This window comes from Molossus molossus, unplaced genomic scaffold (genome assembly GCF_014108415.1).
Source record: "Molossus molossus isolate mMolMol1 unplaced genomic scaffold, mMolMol1.p scaffold_m16_p_4, whole genome shotgun sequence".
NCBI classification, from domain to species: domain Eukaryota; kingdom Metazoa; phylum Chordata; class Mammalia; order Chiroptera; family Molossidae; genus Molossus; species Molossus molossus.
Window position 1 is genome coordinate 127795136 of NW_023425377.1, and position 22921 is coordinate 127818056.

General features: G+C 63.7%; 1 protein-coding gene across 1 annotated transcript in view; it reads right to left on the bottom strand.

Annotated features, from left to right (window-relative positions):
• UGT8 (UDP glycosyltransferase 8) overlaps positions 1-21605 on the bottom strand; it is a 44940-nt gene extending 23335 nt beyond the window's left edge. Inside the window, exons 1-3 of the mRNA XM_036241452.1 lie at positions 21574-21605; positions 2691-2718; positions 986-1809 (exon numbers count right to left, since the gene is read on the bottom strand). Coding sequence (XP_036097345.1) covers positions 986-1807 — 822 coding nt within the window. The 5' untranslated portion in view covers positions 1808-1809; positions 2691-2718; positions 21574-21605. The remainder of the gene's footprint in view (positions 1-985; positions 1810-2690; positions 2719-21573) is intronic.
• Positions 21606-22921: the final 1316 nt, after the last annotated feature.

The window sequence follows — 22921 nt, forward strand, 5'->3', positions numbered from 1 at the left end:
TCCAGCAGCGTTGGGGAGGGACTGTGCAAGGACTCAGGAGCAGCCTGGTGGCTTCCTGAGCGGCCGAGACCACGGCTGTCAGCCGCGACGTCTGAGAACTGTGCCCTCGGGCACCTGCTGGAAAGGCCGGGCTGATGGCACACAGACCTGCGGGAGCCACGTCCCACGTCCCACGTCCCACGTCCCACGCAATACGTCCAGGTACTGTCCCTGAATACATTCCGGCGGGTGTGTCAGAAAAGCCTAGAGGAGCGTCCACGCCACGTGACCCCCGTGGGAGACTGCCGGTGAGCCCTCACCTGCCGCTGGGAGAGAACCCGCCAGGGCCGTGCGCGGGACAGAGCTAGCAGCGAGCTGGTGCGCGGCGCTGCCTGCCATGGGCATGAGGAGCGCCACCACGGAGAAAACCACGGCCCCCCTGCGTTCGCTGCAGGGTGCCGGCAGGAAGCCCCGGACGCACCTGAGGCCATAACTCACCTGCTGCTGAGACAGACACAGCGAGGAGGTGAGCACAGCCGGGCAGGGGACTCGGGCAGGGACCGCCACTACAGGCCACCATCCCGGCCTCCGAAAACGAGCGTGGTGGGTGGGCTTCCCACAGTCCCCTTGACCGGCTTAAAGCCAACTTTCTGGTTGTTTCAATGCCAAGAAGAGAACTCTGTCCACGTGGTTTCTGTCCACGGCACCCGTGGCACCTGGACACGGGCAAAGCCATCTCACCACACCGCTCACTGCAGTGAGGGTTCGGTCACCAGTCCCTCCAGCCCGTTTCCAACCACGTGGCAGAGTAGCCCTGGGCGTCAGGGACACACTCAGAGCAGGACCGTGGACCCGGGACCCAAACCCTCCGATACGGGGACCTGGTGGGCTCTGGGTCCTACCTGCCTCAGGTAGCCTTCTATCAAATAACCACCCTACCGCTCCTGCAAACCCGCCTGACAGGGGCGCGCTGTGGGCGGGCGCCGGGGACGCGCAGGGGCCTTACGTGGGGCAGCGGGCCGGCCGGCTTGGTGAGGATGCCGCCCACGTACACGACGTTGGGCAGCGTGGGCCGGGGGAACTCCAGCGCCACGTCCGTGCAGAGCATCCAGAGGCTGGAGCCCTGCACCAGGTCGTGCATGGACTTGCCGGGTAGCAGCCCGTGCTTCTGCAGGATCCGCTCGTACTTGGGCAGCACCAGGAGGCTGACGCCCAGCCGGGACACCAGGTACACGCCCGCATTCTTCATCCGCTGCACCAGGCTCATGCGGTCCGTGAGCAGCGAGTTGAACTCGGGCACGTAGGCCAGGGGTGCGGGCGCGCCCACCTCGGCGGGGTACCAGAGGCCGGTGGAGAACACGGCGTACTGCACGCCCAGGAGGTGCGCCACCATGAAGCCGCACATGTCGTTGGGGTCCACCAGCAGCAGGTCGAAGCGCTCGCGCCGCAGCGCCCGCATCAGCGCCCGGCTGCCCAGCATCATGTCGCAGTTCTGCGTGTAGTGGTCCAGGATGTCGAACAGCTCCACGGCCGTCAGCCGCCCCGAGAAGATGTTGCGCATCTTGGCCTGCAGGAAGGCGTCCGAGGCGGAGCTGTTGAAGAGGCCGGGGTAGCGCTGCAGCCCGTAGTGGGGCGAGGGCGCCAGCTCGCGGCCCTCCGACAGCAGGAACACGGTGCGGTGGCCCCGTGCGTGCAGGGCGGACGCCAGCGCCTTGAAGATGTACAGGTGGCTCTCAAACATGATGGGCGGCACCACGATGATCTTGGCGGCATCCGCCATCCCCAGGGCGCCCCACAGGAGCACGAGGAACGGCACGCGGGACGTCATAGCTGCAACGACACAGAGCCCGCTGAGCACGGCGGTCCTCCCCAGCCACGCGGGCTTCTGCCCCAGGACCCCCGCTCTCCACCCGCACAGCCGGCAGCTCAGGTGCGCGGGACACACCGCCACCTCGCTAAGAGCTGCCTCCGCAGACGTCCGGGCGACCGGGAGGCTCCGGACCACACCTGTGACATCGGGGAGACTCCAGTGTGGGTCCGGGAGGCGGGGCTGGGCTCCCACTTTAATCTTCCCTCTCGGCAGCTACATGCCCAGTTAACGACCAAACGCGGCTCCGCGAGCGACTGCTTCTTTCAAGCAGCAGTTCTGCAGAAGACTCTTCCAGAGGAGACAAGGTGCAGAGTGTCTGCCTGTCACCCGGACGCCGGTCCCCGCAGACCCGCTCAGGCCTGTCTGGGAGGGGCACTGAGCAGGACGTCGGAGGGTCGCTGGTCTCCGTCAGTGCCCGCGGAAGGGCCGCCCTGACCGCACCTGCAGCTCAGCGTGCTGGCCCGCAGTCTCCGCCCCCACCCCACCCAACAGGTGTGAGCTGAGGCGGCCTCCAGGTGCAGGGAAGGTCCTGGGGTAACGTCCCGCGTAACTGGACGCTTTCACCTCAAGGACCCACTCAGTGGACTTGTGGGCCCAGCAGCAAACCGACCTGCCCTTACTCCACATCACACTTCACCGCTTGCCTGCGTGAGCCCCCGCCTGAGGGTGCAGCTTCGATAAGCCCCCCGCCTGAAGGTGCAGCTCCGATAAGCCCCCCGCCTGAGGGTACAGCTCCGATAAGCCCCCCGCCTGAGGGTACAGCTCCGATAAGCCCCCCGCCTGAGGGTACAGCTTCGATAGGCCCCCCCACCGCCTAAAACCGAAGTTTCAGCAACTGTACCTTCTCAACATTCAACACCGCAAGCAACCTGAAAAGGAAAAAGGAAGAGAATCAGTAGCAGGAAAATGACCGATGAAACCGCAGACACGCTGTCTCCAGGGCTCCCTCCGGGCTCCCTCCAAGGAAACACTATTTCAGCTGAGATGACAGGAGCCTACTAACCACAGGAAAACCTGTTACATGTTCTCGAACTAACGTCGGGGCTTTAAACACACAAGTGTGGGGAGAGCACAGAGCGAAGTGAGTGTGTGCGGATCCCAGGGTCATGGGAGGGACGAGGGTGCGTCTCGGGGACGCGGTCACCCCGGGCACCCCCTGTCCCTCCCAAGGAAGGAGACCCGGGGGACCTGAGGCAGACGGTTCTGAATTCCCAGGATGAGATTTCTGCAAACAGGTTTCCTAGCAGCATGTCCACTGCCTGCCCCCCCGCGAGTCCACGCCGACACGCGTGACGGGGGCGGCCAGGGGCAGGGAGGCCCCACGGGTGCGCGTCTGGGCTACGGGCACCGCGTCCCTGCAGCTGCGGCTCAAACCACCCCTCACTGCTCGTCACAAACGAGGAAACCAAACCAAACCACCAGGGAACAACCTTGCTGGGTTCCCGTTCTATTCGTCCCTCTTTGTTTAATGTTTTATTTCATCACGAACACAGAGTAAAACCACATTGCACAGAATGGGCTGTTTTGTTCATCAATTTTAGAGCGAGAGGAAGAGAAGAGGAAACACTGATGGGAGACATCGGTCACCTCCCGTCTGTATCCCGACCAGGGATGGGACCCGCAACCCAGGCATGTGCCCCGATCTGGAATCGAACCCACAACCTTCTGGTGCACGGGAGACACTCCAACCAGCCGAGCCACCCGGAGGGGCAGAACGGTCCACTCTGCGCACAGACGCCGCTGCTCGGGACGGGCACCTCCACGCGACCTCCGGTGACGGAAGGTCGCGGCCCCTGTGGCCACAGAGAAGCTGCTGCGTGCCTGGCGCACGGAGGAGCTGAAACTCAAATTCTAACTCGGCCAACGGCGAGCGGCAGCCACGTGGGACGGAGGGAAGGGCGCAGAATCTACCCAGATTCGGGAAGTAACTGCTCAGAAACACCACCACCCGGGAGACGTCCTCCAGACCCCCTGCCAGGTCTGCGTCCTCGTGAGAAAGACGGACCCCACTCAGCATCATTCGGACACTCTGCTCAGACGCCAACAAGACGGCAGGACAGCAACCTCAGACGGACACAAGGACCAGCGGCGGCCACGGCTGCGCCGTCCGGGTACAGAGCGCGTCGCCGGCTTCCCGCGGCGCAGGCCCTGCTCTGACAGCGTCCAGTCAGGCGAAGAGAAGACAAGCCACGGACAGCGGACGGTATTTCCAGACACACCTGCTGGAGGCAGCACCGGGATCCGAGACACAGCGAGCCCTCAGCGCGCCGACCACAGGGAACGGGCAGCTCGATCTAAACACGGGCAGAGCCCGCCCCCTGGCAGACCCCGCCCCACGGCAGACACGCGGCGAAGAAGCCCACGAAACGACGCCGCAGCAAACCCAGAGCCCGGAGCCGTGTGCACACCCGTGGGAACGCCCTCATCCCGGGCAGACGCCCGAGGCCGCTGAGCTCTGCTGCGGACCTTCGACTGCGGGAGACGGAGATCAATGACATACATGAAACTCCTTTAAAATCAGCTGGAAGCGTATCTGTTTACTGCACTAAGTATGACAAGCCCCTTCCTGAGGACACGAGGAAATAAGAGTAAGGTGCAGGAAGACTATGTTCTTTCTTTCTTTATTTTCTTAATCCTCCCCCGTGGACATTTTTCTATATTTTGTTCAGATAGAATGGGAGGGAGAGAGAGACATCGATGTGAAAGGGACACATCGAGTGGCTGCCACCCACACGACCCAACCAGGGCCAGGGACAAACTGCAACCGAGGTATGTGCCCTTGGCGGGAACCCAACCCCGGTCTCTCTGGACCGCAGGCCGATGCTCTAACCACTGAGCCAAACCGGCCAGGGCGGAAGACAATGTTCTTTAAAATGTCCTTCTGTCCAAAGCCCTGCGGAGCAGTGTGGGTGGCACCTCAGAGCCCTGTCCTGCGCTGACGGCTGTGAAAATTCAAGCCACCGCCTCCCAGGACAGCGCCCCGGGGCCACCGCAGCTCCGTGTGCCCTCGACACGTCAGTGGGTTTCTCTCTGTGAGTTCCGGGGGGCAGGTTCACCCCGCCCCCCTGCCGTCCCCCAGCTGCACGGTTCTGCCCCAGGGGCCCAGCGCAGAGACTGGAGCATCAACCACACCCCAGGACCGAGCGCAGGACACCCCGGGCCTTCCCTCCTGAGGTCAGCAGGGGTGGCGTTGCCATGGCCACTCGCCACCCACAGGTGCGGCACAGCTCACGCCTCCGTGGGAACTTCTGAAACACGGGGATGAGATGCCAGGTCACGGGCACAGACTCGTGTGCGCGGACATGCCCGTCGGGAGGCCCAACCTGGAGTATTTCACAGAGCGTCAGAGCCGCCACAACCGTGTAACAAAATGTCAATGTGACAAAATACCCCCAACACTGAGAAACAGGTCAACATGTCACCTACAGAGCCCACGTTCCCCTAAAACGATGATGACACCCGAGCACCAGAGCGTGGTCAGAAGGACAGACACGAGACCCAGGCGCAGAGGAGGAGGAGAGGGAGGCCCTCCCCGGGCGGCAGGAGGTCTGGGGGGCCACACGAGGCCCTCCGTCGCCCCTCCCTCCCTGGATTCTCCCGATTTCTGAAGTCTTCACCAAACACGACACGGTCCACACTACCCACAGTGCCCCTCACGCTCCCCTGGGGGTCAGGGGCCTGTTCGCTGGGTGCCACTGCCTACCACACGGCCCTGACCTCCGTCAAGGACGCCAGCTGCCTGCTGACTCCACACAGACGCCCTCCTACCAAAGCCTGCCTGGGGGCGTCTCTCTAGCCCGGGACACCCCTCACCCTCCTGCTCCAAACCCCGGAGGCTGCAGCTGCACCCACAGCCGGTCTGCAGAGAACCCCAAATCCACACCCCTGTGGATTTCATTCTGCACACCTGCCTCCACCTTTGCGTCACATCAGAAATGACTTCCGTGCAAGGAACACCCCAAGCCCAGGGACGCCGCTCAATGTGAGTGTGAATTAGTTGGGGCGAAACACGAAGGACACGGCGGCTCTGCTTCAAGGTCACACGCCCAACACTCATCCACGCGCGTGACCAGCGAGGCCCCGGGGCTCTGAGCCCTAGGACCCCCGGGAAAAGCGGACCCTCCCTGGCGTCCACGGGCTGATTTATCACGGCCACACCCAGCGCACCTGGGACCTCGCCGTGACGAGAACTCAGCTCCGTGCACCTCTTCTCCCCTCGAAACACGTCTCACCTCACGTGCCCCCGTGACCCTGTGCTAAGATGCTCTTCCATCTCCTGATCCAACAACAGTGGGGTCGCCCGTGGCCCACGTGGACGCTCCGCTCCTCCCGTATCTCGTGCTGCCGTCAGCTCACTGAGGACGGGACGGGACGGGAAGGCAGGCGCCGGGTGAATGCCCGGAACAGGGACGCCCCGAACTGGAGAGTCCAGGCTCCGACAGGCAGCGTCCGAGCAGGGCGACAATCTCTCCAGTGTCTCCCTCCCGACGAACCCACCCAGCTGCCTTCCTGCCCAGGGGACCAGCCTGCAGGCCTGGCTGCCGCAGAACCTGGTCTGCAGGGGCTGAGCCGGCCCTCGGGAGGCCAGGGGGAGACGCCGCCTGGCCCAGCCGCGGAGCCGTCCCTTCCGGCTCCCGCAGGCACACGGCGCTGTGTGGACGGCACACGAGCAAACACGCACGTCCCACCCGCCGCCGCGTGCACACGGTTGCGGCAGCTTCTCTCCAAGTGAGTCTCCGGAGAACCATGCAGCAAGCAAAGGCTCACGGGGTGTCATTGCCGGTGTCATTGCCGGTGCTTTTAAATAAACGTAAACTTCGTTCTGACATCTGTGCTCTGTGTCCCTCCGGCGCAGCTCGGGCTCCCAAAGGCAGAGGTGTGGGCGAAGGCTGGGCCTGTGTCACTCTCGCCCCCTAAGTGGGTGCCCAGGGGAACCCCAGTGCCGGCTGCGCCCGAGGCTTCGACCCGGACGCCCTCCTCCACTGGCAGCGTCGTCTTCCTAGTTCTTTTTTATTTTTATTTTTTTATCCTCACCCAAGGACATTTTTGCATTTATCTTCAGAAAGAGCGGGAGGGAGAGAGAGAGAAACATCTACATGAGAGAGACATCAACTGGCTGCCACCCACACAACCCAACCAGGGCCGGGGACAAACATGCCCTTAGCGGGAACCGAACCCGGGTCTCTCCAGACCGCAGGCCGACGCTCTAACCGCTGAGCCAACCCGGCCTGGGCCGTCTACCCAACTGTAATGAGGAGCTCGTAGCTGCATCAGCCCCTGACCCCAGGCGCTGAGGTCAGGTCCGTGTCTGGACTCCGGGGACACTGCTGGTGAGAGGGGCTGGTCCCGGGGGCCCTCACCTCACCTGCCGCTCGCACATCACACGTCAGGGCCCGGAGGTGTAGGCAGGAAGGCACGGAGAGGAAGCTGGCCACGCAGGCTGGACACCACACCAGGCTGGGCGGCACCTGCTCCCTGTCCTCCGAGCACTTTCCTTGGTCACAGCCAAAACCTCAGCCCAGGTGCCCAGCCTCTGTCCTGCCGGGTTTGGCCACACACGTGAACTCTGGTCGGTGGGTGCGGGAAGCCCAGGCGGAGTGTGCATTTCTGCCCTGTGCCCTGGGAGGCCCCACGTCTCACCCTCCTGCAGTGACCGACATCCCGGCGGGCAGCAGGCACCCTCCGGGGCAGGTGTGGGACAAGGACACAGGCTGACCCACCGGCGCCAGAGCCCCGGACCCTGGCTGTGCCCAGCTCGCGCTCACCCACTCGGTGACTCGGCCACCCACAGGGGGCCTGCCGTTCTCAGTCTGCCCTCCAGCCATGTGGGGTGCCCCGAACGGGGGGGACTGCAGGACAGGGACAGTCCTGGGCAGGGCGGGGAGGCGCGTCCCGGGTCAGCAGAAGCCCCCTGCCCCCCAGCGCCCTGCAGCTCAGGGGCACCCCTCCTCCCAGGCCCGTCCACACGAGCAAAGAGCCTTCCCAGCCCCAGGGGCCAGGGTGAGACCGTGGAGCTGGGAACACGGCGGGGGGGCCAGTCTCAGGTCCACCTGCCGCCCACCAGGTGACCAGAGGAGAAACGAAGCTGAGCAAACACGCTGGCCTCGGGCAGCCGGGCCTCGGGCAGCTGCAGAGCCAGAGCAGCGGGCTCCACGCACGCATCAGTCCTGGGCAGGCTGAGCTCCTGTTCGAGCTGAACCAGCCAACTGCCGAATGCGAGGGGCCCACACCACCCGGGAAAAGGGGAACGCCGTGACTTGGGGGCGGGCACAGGCCAGAGCCTTCGAAACACGCAGGCCCGAGGGGCGGGGGCTGGCAGGCGTCTGCACCTCCCCTCCGGACAGCTGCGCGGTCAGTACATGACGGTGCTCAGACTCCCTCCATCGGCCTCCTCCCCACGATGATGCTTCTCAAAGGTCTGGAAGAATCAGGGCACCAGCAAGAGGTGACAGCGTCACCCCGGAACCTGCTGGACACGGGCGGACACCTGGGCCCGCTTCCCGACGGCACAGAACCAACCACCAAAGCCACCGCCAGGAGGCCCCATTCACAATTTCTGTCACGACTGTTTTTTGTGCTCACCTGAGGATACTGTTTTCCATTTATCTTCAGATAGGGGGGGGGGGGAGAGCGAGAGAGAAACATCGACGTGAGAGGGACACATCGAGTGGCTGCCTCCCACATGACCCCACCAGGGCTGGGGACGAACCGCAACCGAGGTGCGTGCCCTTGGCCGAATCAAACCCAGAACTCTTTGGGCCGAGGGCGGACGCTCTAACCGCTGAGCCAAACCAGTCAGGGCACTTCTGCCTTTTTTAAATACTGGGTTTCTCATCTGACAGTCATCTGGAAGGGACGGTGGAGATGTTCCAGGACTAACACTGCACCCCGAGGCCAACCTGCACCGATGGAAACAGGACTCAACAGAGTGAAGACGTGGTGCGGGAGCAGAGAGAAGCCACAGCACAGCACTGAGGGACGGGCCGCGGCAGCACACCCGGCTCCTGGTGCCCGCACGCTGAGGGTGCCCGGGTGCTGAGGGTGCCCGGACGCTGAGGGTGCCCGGACGCTGAGGGTGCCCGGGTGCTGAGGGTGCCCGGGTGCTGAGGGTGCCCGCACGCTGAGGGTGCCCGGGTGCTGAGGGTGCCCGGGTGCTGAGGGTGCCCGCACGCTGAGGGTGCCCATGGGGCTGAGGATGCCCACACGCTGAGGCTGCCCGGGTGCTGAGGGTGCCCGGGTGCTGAGGGTGCCCACACGCTGAGGGTGCCCGCACGCTAAGGGTGCCCATGGGGCTGCCCACACGCTGAGGGTGCCCGGGTGCTGAGGGTGCCCGGGTGCTGAGGGTGCCCACACGCTGAGGGTGCCCACACGCTGAGGGTGCCCGGGTGCTGAGGGTGCCTGGGTGCTGAGGGTGCCCGGACGCTGAGGGTGCCCGGGTGCTGAGGGTGCCTGGGTGCTGAGGGTGCCCGGACGCTGAGGGTGCCTGGGTGCTGAGGGTGCCCGGGGTGCACGGCGACCCCTCCAGGGAGAACCTTGTCCTACTGTCTTCGGTGCCGCCCATGGCCACAGAGGCAGCGCACAGCCGACCGGACACCTCGGTGCTGCCGCCCAGAGAGAAAGTCAAGGCTCCTTATCATGACAGCTGCCCAGGCCTCCGGCATCCTCAGGGGAGATACGATGGAAATGAGGGAAACGGAGCCCAGCAGACCCTGCGCTCGGACGTGCTCACATAGTGTCCAAGTAGCTCGCGGTGACGCTGACCACAGACTCCGTCACCCAACAGGACGGCTCTCCAGAGCCTGACCCAAAAGAACCCCCGTGAGCCTCCAGGGAGCGAGCACATGGCGGGCGTCTGGGGCCCCCAGAATTTGCATCTGAGAGTCTGACAGAGTTCCCCCGACGGGCTGGCAGAACACGGGTCAGAAACAGAACGGCCTAAGTCAGAGTGTGTGGTCTAGGAGTCGGAGCCCAGGACGCAGCCCTCAGGACGGACAGACAAGCAACCCCCATTTTCAGACAACTGGCGACAACGTACCCCGTCTCTCGGGCACATGTGAGCACATCCCCGAGGTCTTGGCACCTCTCAACGTCCACTGGGTTAAATGCCACACCTTCAACCTAAACGACCACGAAGTCCCCGTGTCTGTGAAGTATCGTCGACGTCCCCGGGAGATCATTCAACAAGAGCCCTGGCCAGGTTGGCTCAGCGGTTAGAGCGTCGGCCACAGACCAATGACACCGGGTTGGAGTCCAGCCAAGGGCACGTGCTCGGTTGCGGTTTGTCTCCGGCCCTGGTTGGGGTCGCAGAGACAACCAGTCGATGAGTCTCTCTCACATCGATCGATGTTCATCTCCCTGTGTCCCTCTCTCCCTCCTTCCTACTCTATCTAAAGATAAATGGAAAAATATCCTTGGGTGAGGATTAAAAATAAATAAATAAATAAGAGTAAGGTATTTAAAGTCATGGATTTGGGGTGCAGGCCCTACCTGGGTAACCCGAGACGGCCTGTTCGGGCAGCCCACAGGTCACGCCGTCCGAACTGTGACGGTCACGGCCTCTCGATGGCGAGAGGGAGGAGGAGTGGGATCCTCTGTGGGTCCCATCGCCGGCTTTCGATTTCACCTGACCTATGACACCTGACACTCCCAAATACCAACGAGTGAGTAACAGTAAATACGTCGTCAGTTTCGGTGACAAAAGCTAACCAGGAAAGGACAACAATGGTCTCTTGTCCCCAAGACGACCTGGCCCTTTGTCACACGAGAAAACTGGACAAGTCTCGCCCTGGCCGCGTGGCCCCGCGGGCTGAGGGTCGTCCTGTGCACCAGGAGGTCACTGGTTCGATTCCCGGTCAGTGCACATGGCGGGGTTTCGGGTTTGAGCCCCGTGAGGGGTGAGGAGGAGGCAGCCCACCATGTTTCTCTCTCCCTCTCCCGTCCTCTCCAAAAATCAATAAAAAATATTTTTAAAAACCCGAACGTTCTTCAGGGTCTCCGATCAGTGGTTCTCAAACCCCAGCAGGCGTGGGAACCACCCAGCAAGCTTCTCAAGGCGAAGGCTGCTGGGCCCGGCCTGGGAGTCCGAGTCCACACACCTCGAGGGGCCTGAGAATCTGCATGTCTAACAGGCCCGCCTGAGGCCCCTCTGCCAGCCCGGGGACCGTTCTGAGGGTTACGGGGCGCGGTAAACGTGCACCATTCAAACCGCGCAGCTTTGCTTTTTGATAAAGACGGAAATAGTCATGAAACACTTTCGATCTCGATGACATTCCCGGTTTTACAACACGGCACTTGTGTGCCTTCAGGAGATGGGCAGAGGCCGAGGCCCCGAGACAGAGGCTCAGGGACACGCAGACGCAGGGATGCAGGGTGGTTTCTGAGAGTGGTCCAGACCGGCTGGTACCACGCTCCCAGCCACCTGCGCCACGTGGCCGACCCGACCGTCCGCAAACAACGGAAAGGCTTTGCTTGGACTCTGATCTCATCCTTACAGAAATGAGGCAAGTTTCATGAATCTACAGCCGCATTCAGATAAGTCTCCACGTCCCAACGGTACACGCTTTGCTTAAAACAATGCTGCCTGATTCGTGTTTTAGAATTGCTTCCTCCTCACCGCCTTCACTGGGGTGTGGTGGTGGGTGTGGGGGAACCCCGATGGGATTTCCCCAGCTCCCTGTGAGGCCGACCCACAGCGGGGAGCGTTCCTCTCGGCACCGTGACGCAGAAGCGCACCTGGACCCCAGTAAGCACAGCGCTGACCCTGCTTAATCATAAGCCCGAGGTCGCCAGGAATGTAAATACACGGACACACGCCCTTGACACGTTTGTTGCAAAATAACATTTTAAGATGTGTATTTTCATTTAGGAAATCAGTCAGAGACCCCGTTTCAAAACTGACGGTCACGGAGTCCCACCCTCTGTAGAAAACGGGCCAGGCGCCGGGGCTGCCGCGAGCCACTGGGCAGTTCGGTTCCGCGAGTCCAGGGTCCCCAGCCAGCGTCCCCTACCTGGTCCGGACGAAGACTCTGCAAAGGGGCCCCTGCCCCCGTCGGAGAACAGATGGACTTTTTAAAATTCTGGGACACACCATCGAACCAGCAATCTTTGAAAACCCTCAGAGACGACCTTCTCAAACCTCTGCAGGACTTTCTCCCAGATTAAATCAGTCACCGAGTCCCGTGGCCCCGGGGCGGAGTTCTGCAGGGACAGCGCAGGTGAAGTGGGCGCCTGAACGGACTCCTGCACGGCCCAGGACACCCCGTCGGGTCCAGACCCTCCCCCCTCCGTGCCTTTCACCTTCCGGGCAGGGCGGGGAGAGGACAGGAAGAGGGGACCCGAGGTGTCAGCACCAAGGCTGGGGAGAGGCAGAAAGCGCTCAGGCCCGCGGAGCAGCAGGACAGCCAGGTCTGTGCTCACGGACGACAGGCCCAGCCCCGCCCCGTTCATAATCACTGGGCACCCCTGAGGGCCCCCAGAGGCAGGCAGGACGGCTGCAGCCCGATTCTGTAGCGTCTACATCGTTTCGAAATCTGGACAAAAAGCTTCTCCAAGCCCTGCTGGGAGGACGGCTAAGTGGTCAGGTGGCAGGGCCTCCGCTCCCCGCCCGCAAGGTGCCTGGACACCGGCAAATGGCAGCCGGCCTGATGGTTCTTCTCCCCGAAGCAAGTGTGTGACACGCGTCCCCTGCCCCCTCCCACGGCCGGCCCAGGAGCCGGAAGGCCCACGGGCTCCAGGACCTGGCAGCTTCCACAGCAGGGCCGGAGCCGGAACCGGAGGAGGCTGTCCGCCGGCCCTGCAGGGGCGCTGAGCCTGCTCTGCTCCCAGGGAGGCGACCGAGCACCACGGCATCATGGACACTCGGAAACAAAAGCAAAGAGGCTGCCCTGGCCGGTTTGGCTCAGCGGTTGGAGTGTCGACCTGTGGTCCAGAGACCCAGGTTCGGTTCCCACTAAGGGCATGTACTTCGGGTACAGTTTGTCTCCGGCCCTGGTTGGGTCGTGCAGGAGGCAGCCACTCGATGTGTCCCTTTCACATCGATGTTTCTCTCTCTCTCTTCTTCTCTCTCCCTCCCGCTCTATCTGAATAAAAAAAAAAAGCAAAGAGGCAGCACTGGGGGGCTGAGCCTAGAGGGCGGGCACTGGGGTCCCCAGAGAAAATAGGGCAACTGTGCTGGGGGTTCCCTGGCCAGAGGCTCCAGGACGAACGGACCCTGAAGGGCAGGGGTGACTAAGGGAGGTCAGCCAGGGGCACAGGAAGGAGCCCGGAGACCATGCTGTCCCACGTGGACGGTGCACAGCCAGATGTCCCTCGAGGGAGGCACACAGCTGGTAGGAAGGACAGCTGAGGGGGACAGTGGGGGGTCCGAGGTCAAGGATGTGGGAAGAAGAACCGCTGTGACCATGAAGGGATGAAACACGGACAGACTGCAGGTGACGGGAGTTCCAGCGTGTGGACAGCCTCCCTGAGGAGGACGGTCAAGGGCTAGGACCAGACCCGATACAGGGGTGTGGCAGGGAGTGGGCTCCAAACCCAAAGTCCCTCCCCGCAGGCGAGGCCATGAGGGATAAGCTGGGGGTGGCGAGCAGCCCCCCGAGGTCCGGAGCACTGAGAAGTCAGAGCCAGAGGCGTCCACGTGGACACAGAGGAGAACCGTGCACGAGTCGCCTCCCCTACGGAGTGAGCACGAGGCCAGAGCGCAGGGCTGGGGATGCAGACGCCAGGAACGGCCACAGGGCACAGCCGGGGGGCTGGCGAAGGGGCGCCCCGGAGGATCCCAGGGGAAAAGGGTCACAGCCACCGAGGGTGATCCTGGTGCGCCCAGAGGGCCTGTGGGGTCAGGTCGGCCAAGGCAGGGTCCAGGCCGGGGACTAGGCCAGAGTTCCGGCTCTGACGCCGGATCCGTGACTGCCCTCTGACCTCCAGGAGCTCCGGCGGGCGGGGCCCCCAGTCACATGCATGAACCGCCACCACCCCGTGGACAGCGCTCTGGCCAAACAGAGCAAAAGGAAGGACCAGTGAGAAACCTGGGTGAGGGTGGCTGCTCCCTGCTGGTCAGAAGAACAGGTTTCCATGACGACGTCAGTGAGCCGTGACCGGGGCCCCCCAGTGTCCCGGCAAACCTGAGCCTGGCCGCTGGGGTGGCCCCACAGTGAGTGAAGTGCAGGCCTGTGTTTTAATCCACCTGTTCTTGGGTGGACGCTCTGGGTCCCTGCCAGGATCTCCGGCCTCCAGAAGCCGACACCCCCACCTGCCCAGGCCCGTCTGTCTTCCTTCTCCAGACGGTCCCCTCACTCACCCGAGCCCACCGAGAACGTGTTTTCAGACCGCGGGAGATGGAGCCGTGGTCAGCACTGGTCCTCCCTAAATAGCTCTGACTTCCGCTCATCCACGCACAGGCAAACCTGTCTGACCAGCTCTGGTCCAGCCCTGCCCCCGGCTGCAGCAGGGCCCCAGCAACCAGGAACCGGAACGCGGGGAGCCGGGGGCCGGGGCGCTGCCCACCCCAGGCGGGAAGGTGCAGCCCCACGGCCGGGAAACCTTCCTAAACCTTCCTGTCCGGCCGTCTCTTCCGACGGACATCACACGGAGGACGGGGAGGGGAGCAGGTCACGCCTGTCTCTCGGGTTCCCAGCTCAGGAGAGTCTGCTGGACGGGCTACATCTCCACCAGGCACGGCCGCCCGGCCGGCTAGGTGTGTGTTTGCTCTCCTGCAGGAGGGAAATCAGATTTGCAAATCAGAGTAACCACAGCCGGGCTGCCGCTCACGGGAGCGTCCACAGCCGGGCTGCCGCTTCGCTGAGCTGAGACTCGGCATCTACACAGTCCGTGTCCACCCTTCTCACGGAGAAATACATGCCTCACACAGGACGTGTGAGGACTGCATGAGGAACGTCTGTGTCCACACAACCTCTGTTCGCTAATACTTGTCCTCTTCCCCTTCGGGTTGCTTGGCAAATTTAAGATTCTAAACTATGACTCAATTTATAAAAACGGAATTTTAAGGCGATTTTCCAGGGACCTAGTACAGAAAATACAGCGCATTTGAACACTTGATTCTACTTTCTTTAAAAGCAGATTTCTTTTTCATTCATGGGCACAGATCACGTAAACTAAAACGTCTCACTTGGCGGAAGCTCGAGCCCGTGGTTATGACTGATACAAGCGGCCAATGCGACGGCGGAAACATTACGACTCAGTGTCTTGAAAACATGTCAAGTGTTAAACTTCCTAAGAGCAGACTCGAAAGTCAAACCCATCTCACAGGTATTTTGTAGTAACCACGTCCCACCCAGGCAGCCCGGCTGCGACGCAGATGTGCTCAGAGAGGTCGCAGGAGCCCCCTGTTCACAGTCAGCTCGGGAGGCCGGTCGCGCCTTCAACATCAAACCCACGCGGGGATCACACGGCAGAGACGGCCTGAAGCTGCGAGGAAACGGTCCCTCGGACCGGCCCTCACTGCGCAGGCCTCATGGAATCCAGTGTCCAAGCTTGTCACACCCGCAGCAGGACCTGAGGGCCGGCCTGGCTGTCCTGCCACCCGGCACCCAGAGGCCGGTCTGGGGGCTGTGCTCCTCAGTGCCCAGTGCCAAACTGGGGGGGCATCTGCCCCTGGAAGGGAGGGCACTCGCCGCCTGCCCCTGAGGGGGTGAACACAGCCTGCCCCTCAGGAATCTCCACCGAGCCTCCCACACAGACCTCGGCTCCGCCAGGGGGGACCATCCTCGGGGGGTCAGCACCGGGAACCCCCCCCCCCAGGGCAACTCCAAACAGCGAGTCCCACCCCCAGAAGCACGGCCGGGGAACTTCAGGGGAAGAACAGCTTCAGAGACTAAACACTCCACACAAGAAGGACTTCCGTTCACCTTAAAAACACGGAACACTTAGCCTCCGTGTACTCAGGACACGCTGACCGGGTGCCCCCAAAACAGTGCCTAAGTGCAGAGGGAGCAAGGACGCGAGGTGACGAAGAGACACCCGGAATGACGGCATCATCCCAGCCAGGAGCAAACACTGTGCCCTGTGTCCACTGCTGGTGAGCCCCAAAACCCCAACCCCGCGGCCCCTCGCACCTCAGCAACCGCTCCGTGTGGGTCTCTCAGACCCACGGGTCAGGCCGGCCTCGGGGGTGTCGGGTATGGAGGTGTGCTTGGCTCAGCTTTAATATCTGCCTTGTTTTCTGCTTGCGTTTTCAGATTAGTTCAAAATGAACAATCGTCCTATAAGATTGAGAAACTTGAACCCACGCTACCAAGGACCTTCTGTAAAAGGTGTTCAAACGTCTACAGTTTGTTACCAGATGCTTTGATAAGCAGCATAGGTGCGTGCCCGGCCCTCGGGTCCTGGGGAGAGGCCTGTGCACCCCCTCGTCGGGACCGCTCCCCACGGCTCCTCCGCCCCTCAGGGGCCCAGCTGCCCTCGTCCAGCTCCGGCCCCAGCGGCCACAGATCCATCACGTTCTCATCACCCTTCGCTCCCCTCCCTGGGCCCTGAGAGCAGGCGGCTGGACGCAGCCGTCCCCTCGGCGACCTGGTCACCTCGTGCAGGCGCCACTGCGCCCCACAGCAGCTGGCACCGCCCGCCACAGACCCACAGACCAGGACCTCCGGCCTCACAGAGCCCAGCAACCGGCGCGTTGGTCCTCAGGGTGCAGGTGAGGAAAAGGAACCCAACCCCGAGTCCAGGTCACAGAGCCCCTCAGGGGCAGGGCCAGGGCGGCCTGAGACCTCATGTCGGCCCTGGACCCCTGGCTTCCCGAGCCTCTGCCCCCCTCGGGCACCAAGGAGTCCCTGGCCCCGCTCCACCCTGCCTGGGCCTCTCTCTCCCCTCACTCTCGTTACCTGCCTAGGAAGACCGGTGACCCCCCTTTTCACAACCACTTGTATCCTGGAAACTGCTAAGTCCATCCGTCCATCCGTCTGTCCACCCGCTCAGACCTCCTGCAGTGACCCCAGGACACTCCTCTCCAGTGATCTGACATTCGTACCCTGCGTCCAACCTGAACCCTGTCATCCTTCACCCCTGCCGTCCCCTGTGCCACCCAGACCTGACCCCTGTCATCCTTCACCCCTGCCGTCCCCCCTGTGCCACCCAGACCTGACCCCTGTCATCCTTCACCCCTGCCCCCCCGTGCCACCCCTCACCCATCCGTCTCCTCGTCCAGAGTCCACCACCCTGGCCCGTGCCCACACCCTCTCTCCGCCTGCCCCTCTGTGAGGCCCCAGCGGAGCTGCAGGCCCCTTGTCCCAGCCTCAGACCCCCTCCGGGCCGTGGTGAGGAGTCTGCCCTTCGGTGAGAACCACCTACACAGAAACTCTCTGCTGACCCGTCTCTCACGCCACCTCTTCCAGGAAGCCTGCCGGGTGGAGCTGCTGCTGAGGGTGCGCTCACGGGGCAGCCCTGCACTGTCCCAGCTCCCCGAGCCCCTGCACACCCCACGCGCAGCACAGGGGTGCTTCCGGTGAACCTCGGCGGCATGAAGGGTGCGTGTCTGGGCCGTGTGAGTCGGGGAGACGAGGTGAGCACCCTCCCCAGGGCTAAGTTACGCCACCTGTTCGAACGGATTGGACGACGCAGCTCTTCCCTAGGCAGACGCAGTGACATTAAAACGGCTGACCTCGCCCTGCGCAGGACCAGCCAGCGACACCGTGTCCTGGCGTCCAGACGGGAAGCAGCGTCCCGTACCCACACGCAGCGTCCGGCCCGCCTCAGGGGCAGAGAGCAGCCTGGAGGCCTCTGAGCGCCGTCCCCGCGCACACACGGGCCGTCCCCGCGCACACACGGGCCGTCCCGGCGCACACACGGGCCGTCCCCGCGCACACACGGGCCGTCCCCGCGCACACACGGGCCGTCCCGGCTCACACACGGACCGTCCCGGCTCACACACGGGCCGTCCCCGCGCACACACGGGCCGTCCCCGCGCACACACGGGCCGTCCCCGCACACACGGGCCGTCCCGGCTCACACACGGACCGTCCCGGCTCACACACGGGCCGTCCCCGCGCACACACGGGCCGTCCCCGCGCACACACGGGCCGTCCCCGCGCACACACGGGCCGTCCCAGCTCACACACGGGCCGTCCCCGCGCACACACGGGCCGTCCCGGCTCACACACGGGCCGTCCCGGCTCACACACGGGCCGTCCCGGCTCACACACGGGCCGTCCCCGCGCACACACGGGCCGTCCCGGCTCACACACGGGCCGTCCCGGCTCACACACGGGCCGTCCCGGCTCACACACGGGCCGTCCCCGCGCACACACGGGCCGTCCCCGCGCACACACGGGCCGTCCCCGCACACACGGGCCGTCCCCGCGCACACACGGGCCGTCCCGGCGCACACACGGGCCGTCCCGGCGCACACACGGGGGGCCCACACGACAAAGGAAGCCCTTCCGGGCTGCTCACTGTCTCAGGAAAGTGACCATTTCCCAAAAGTCTGAACTGCCTGAAAGTAAGGCCCGCTCTAGAGATGTCATATACCAAGTTTCTTGTTAAAAAAAAAACATGTTAAAAGCACTTATATAAAAGCCACCCTCTGGGAGCCCGGCCACTCAGCTCACGACCAGCCCGTTGCCAGGAGTCCCGGCTGGACACTCGGGGCACAGCCCCCGCAGGGCTCACGCAGAGAAGCCGGACGACCCAGCGGCAGGCCCGCCCGCGGCCTGCCGGCTGCTGACAGTGACAACTGATCACAGAGGGGGACCGGACACAAAAGGAGCCACTCTGCTCCCTTCTAGGGTTTCAGGCGGGCTGGGCTCACCCGCTGCAGACACAGCGGCCGTCCCCACCGCGGTGAGCGCCCGGCCCGTCTCCCATGAATCCACGCTCGCGGGGACAGCCCGACGAGACGCCAGCAAGTAGGAGTGCAGGACTCAGCAACGGCTCTTTTGTTTTAGTAGCGATTTCTTTAAAGGCTCAGCCATTAATGGGGTGAGGGGTCAGCTATTTGGAAAATGTGCTCGTTAAACAGCAACAACGCAGATGGTGTGGCGTAAGCGAGAGGGTTTGTGTTGCAGAACCAATCCCAGGCTCCTTCCCACCCTCCTGGTACACTTCGGGAAGCCAGTGGGAGCCAGGGACAGGGTCCCTGTCACTGACAAATAGGCGCACACAGAACGTGGAGAGGAGTTTGAGAATCAACCCAGAGAGGTCCCCCTCCCTTTGTCACCAATATTTAAATGCCACCTGATGGCTACGGAACAGAAACCAGGGAGCGTATTAAGTGATTTAAAATCAACGTGTTTACACAAAAAATCGACTTTACAAAAAATATATATATTTTTGTTATAAATATCGTTACTCTCACTGGTTTAGTTATTCTAATATGTGCATCAATAAAGTTCAGGCTTCAGAGTTTCGAGCCTATGGTCCTAGTGCCCAGAAAAAGCCACAAGTGCCGGAGGGTTTGCGCCCCAGGGAGTTTCCTAACCACAGGCGCCGGCTTCCCGGCACCGAGCCCCCACCGGAGGTCCACGCCTGTGGCTGGCCTGCAGCTCCAACACCAGGTGTTCCCCTGACTCCTCCAGAACACCTGCTCAGCAGACACGGGTCCTAGGGCCAACCTTCACAGGAGACTGTTTCCAAAGCAGAAAACAGCCTGCAGCCTCCCTCTCCGGACAAAAACGGGCTGATTTACAACTGGATTCAGTCACACTAAGTCTGGACTCCACTGGGGTGCAGGACTTCTCTTATGGAAGTCTCGGGGAACAGAGTGATGCCCGGACACTGGCAAGTGCCCAGGAAGCAGCTCTTCCCACCCTCCCTCCCCAGCAGGGCTCAGCCGGTGCAGGGGGTGCAGCAGTGCAGGGGGTGGAGCGGTGCAGGGGGTGTAGCCGGTGCGGGGGGTGCAGCCGGTGCGGTGGTGCAGGCGTTTCCTGCCTGCGAGAAGTGAGGGGAGCCTGCAGCTGCCTGGCACTGTCGGTCCCTAACCTTGGAAAGCTCACTGCACTGGGCGGTGCCCTGTATTTTCTACCTGGCCTGGGTGGCACCCCTCAAACACCGGCTGCCTCCATTACTCACACTGCGCACAATGGAGGTGACCCTCCAGTCACCCTGGGAGGCGCCCTGTGCCTCTGAGAGACCGGCCCACGGGGCCTGCAGGTGAGGACCCAGCCGTGCAGGTGCGGAGACAGAACCCGCAGCCCTTCCTGGGCTGCCCTGCGGCAGCTGGGCCACCGCACTAACTTCACAGAGGGGTCCCCCTACCCCCCCGCCCACCTGCACCTGCGCCCCAGGCCTGGCCTTCCGGCCCCTCACCCAGGCCAGCCTCCCCCGCCTCCCCAGGGTGAGGTCCCCGCCTCCCTGGTCACCGGGGTGCAGGCCAGGTGGGGGTGGAGCTGCATGTCGCCTCGGAGACCGCGCCCGGGTGGGTGGGGGCTGGGCCGGAAAAGTTCCCGGACCCCTACAGACCCGTCCCCCTCGGCTGCTGGGCCCTCGGCCGCGCTGGCTCACCTCGGCCTGGCTTCGGCACAGGGATCGCAGAGCAGGTGCAGCCCCCTGGGCCGGCTGGGCGGGCACGTCCCGCGGGAAGCGCGTCCCTTTGGCGCGGGGCGAACTCGGGCTCACTGTCGACGGCGGGGCCCCTCCGCCCGGCCGCGCGCCCCGCAGGCCCCAGCGCCCCTGCTCCAGCCGGACCCAGGGCTCCACGCCCCCGCGGCTGCGCCGTCCGCCGGGGACTCGGCTGGAGCCTGGGCCCCAAGTGCACAGCAGCGCGAGCACCGGGCGCCCCCTGCAGCCCCTGCACCTCTGCCTGCGCCCCCTGCACTCCCGGCCCCTGGGCTCCCGCCCGCCCTCTGCGCCCCCTAGAGCCCCTGCACCTCAGCCTGCACCCCCTATGACCCCTGCGACCCGGTCCCTAGGCTCCCGCCCGCCCTCTGCGCCCCCTAGAGCCCCTGCACCTCAGCCTGCACCCCCTATGACCCCTGCGACCCGGTCCCTAGGCTCCCGCCCGCCCTCTGCGCCCCCTAGAGCCCCTGCACCTCAGCCTGCACCCCCTATGACCCCTGCACCCCGGCCCCTATGCTCCCTCCCGCCCCCTGCGCCCCCTAGAGCCCCTGCACCTCAGCCTGCACCCCCTATGACCCCTGCACCCCGGCCCCTATGCTCCCTCCCGCCCCCTGAGCCCCCTACAGCCCCTGCACCTCAGCCTGCACCCCCTATGACCCCTGCGACCCGGTCCCCTCGCTCCTGCCGGCCCCCTGCGCCCCCTACAGCCCCTGCACCTCAGCCCGCACCTCTGTCTGAGCCCCCTGCACTCCCAGCCCCTAGGCTCCCGCCCGCCCTCTGCGCCCCCTACGACCCCTGTGACCCGGTCCCCTCGCTCCTGCTGGCCCCCTGCGCCCCCTTGAGCCCCTGCACTTCAGCCTGCGCCCCCTATGACCCCTGCGACCCGGTCCCTTCGCTCCTGCCGGCCCCCTGCGCCCCCTACAGCCCCTGCACCTCAGCCCGCGCCCCTATGGCCCCTGCGTCCCGGCCCCTTCGCCTCCGCCCGCCCCCTACGCTCCGGCCCCTGCGCGCCCTGCACCCCCTCCACCTCCTGCACCCCCTGTAGCCCCTGTACCCCCGGCCCCTGCGTCCCGAACACCACGCAGCGCAAAGTGCGCGGGGCGCCCCCGCCGGAAAGTTGAACTGGGGCCCGGGGCGGGGGAGGGGCGCGGGGCGGGGGCGCGCGGGAGGCGAGTTCGCCCGAGTTCGCGCGGAGACGGCGGCGCGCGGCGCGGACCCACCTGCGTGCGCGGCCGACTCTCCGCGGGCGCCGCCGTCTGCCCCCCGCGCCGGCCGGCAGGGCGCTCGGGCAACTCGGAGGATCCCGCTGCGCACGCGCCGCCCTCGCCGCAGCCCGGCGCTTCCCCAGCTCAGCTCGGGACAGGTGGCGGCTGCGCTGCAGGACGGAGAGTCCGGTCGTCCGCCTGGAGACACCCCGGGAGGCGCGAACCTAGGAGAGTCCGGTCCCCCCGCCTGGAGACACCCCGGGAGGCGCGAACCTGGGAGAGTCCGGTCGTCCGCCTGGAGACACCCCGGGAGGCGCGAACCTGGGAGAGTCCGGTCGTCCGCCTGGAGACACCCCGGGAGGCGCGAACCTGGGAGAGTCCGGTCCCCCCGCCTGGAGACACCCCGGGAGGCGCGAACCTGCCCTGGTCTCGCACTGATGCTGCGGGTCAGTGAGCGCGGCCGAAGGAAGGTCACCGTGGAGACGCGTCCCCGCGAGAACGCGCCCCCCTGTGCAGGCTGCAAACGTGCAGGGTCGTGGAAACGCGGGACTACTCAGCCGGCCGTGTACTCGACCCAAGGAGGGCACAGTCCTCCACGTCTCCTGCTTACTTGCCTTCAAAGAGCCTGAAAGTAATAAACATTCAGGCGCACACACCAGCCCCACGTGGCTGAGCATCAGCATTGACTTGAAAAGCTCGGGTCCGGCCAGCATTCCATTGATTGCAAGCTACTGCTTTGAGGATGCCAATGTAATGTCTTGGTCATAAAAACAAAATTAGAAATTAAGCAACAACCTTGACTCATGAAAAGCTAAAACTTGTGTCACATTCCTTTGCAAAATACAATAACTTTACTTATACTTTTAATAATTTCGATTACATGATGGTGGACATCGTTGGTGTGAACGAAAAAGGTGGGGGAGGGGGTTCTGCCCACCTGTGTGGCTCAGTGGTTGAGCAGCGACCTTGCACCAAGAGGTCCTGGTTGGATTCCAGGTCAGGGCACATGCCCCGGTTGTGGGTCCGATCCCCAGTGGGGGGCGTGCAGGAGGTGGCCAATCTCATCGATGATTCTATCTCTCTCTCCCTCTCCTTTCCTCTCTCTCTAAAATCAATAAAGAAAAATATAAAAAAGAAGGGTTCTGTGGAAAGTAACCTCACAGGGTGATGTGCTCATAAATTCCTGAGGGGCAGGTCATGGTGGGCAGTCCAGCCCAGCCCTGTGACTTCTTTAGTGAAAGGTTTAACCTTTAAAATGCAGAAGCGAGGCCCCTGCAGGGGGGTCAGCCCTTAAGGGAGCAGCTCATCTCTGAGCCATCCTGAGATCCAGCCCAATTCGCTGTTTCCACCTTGTAGGTGACCT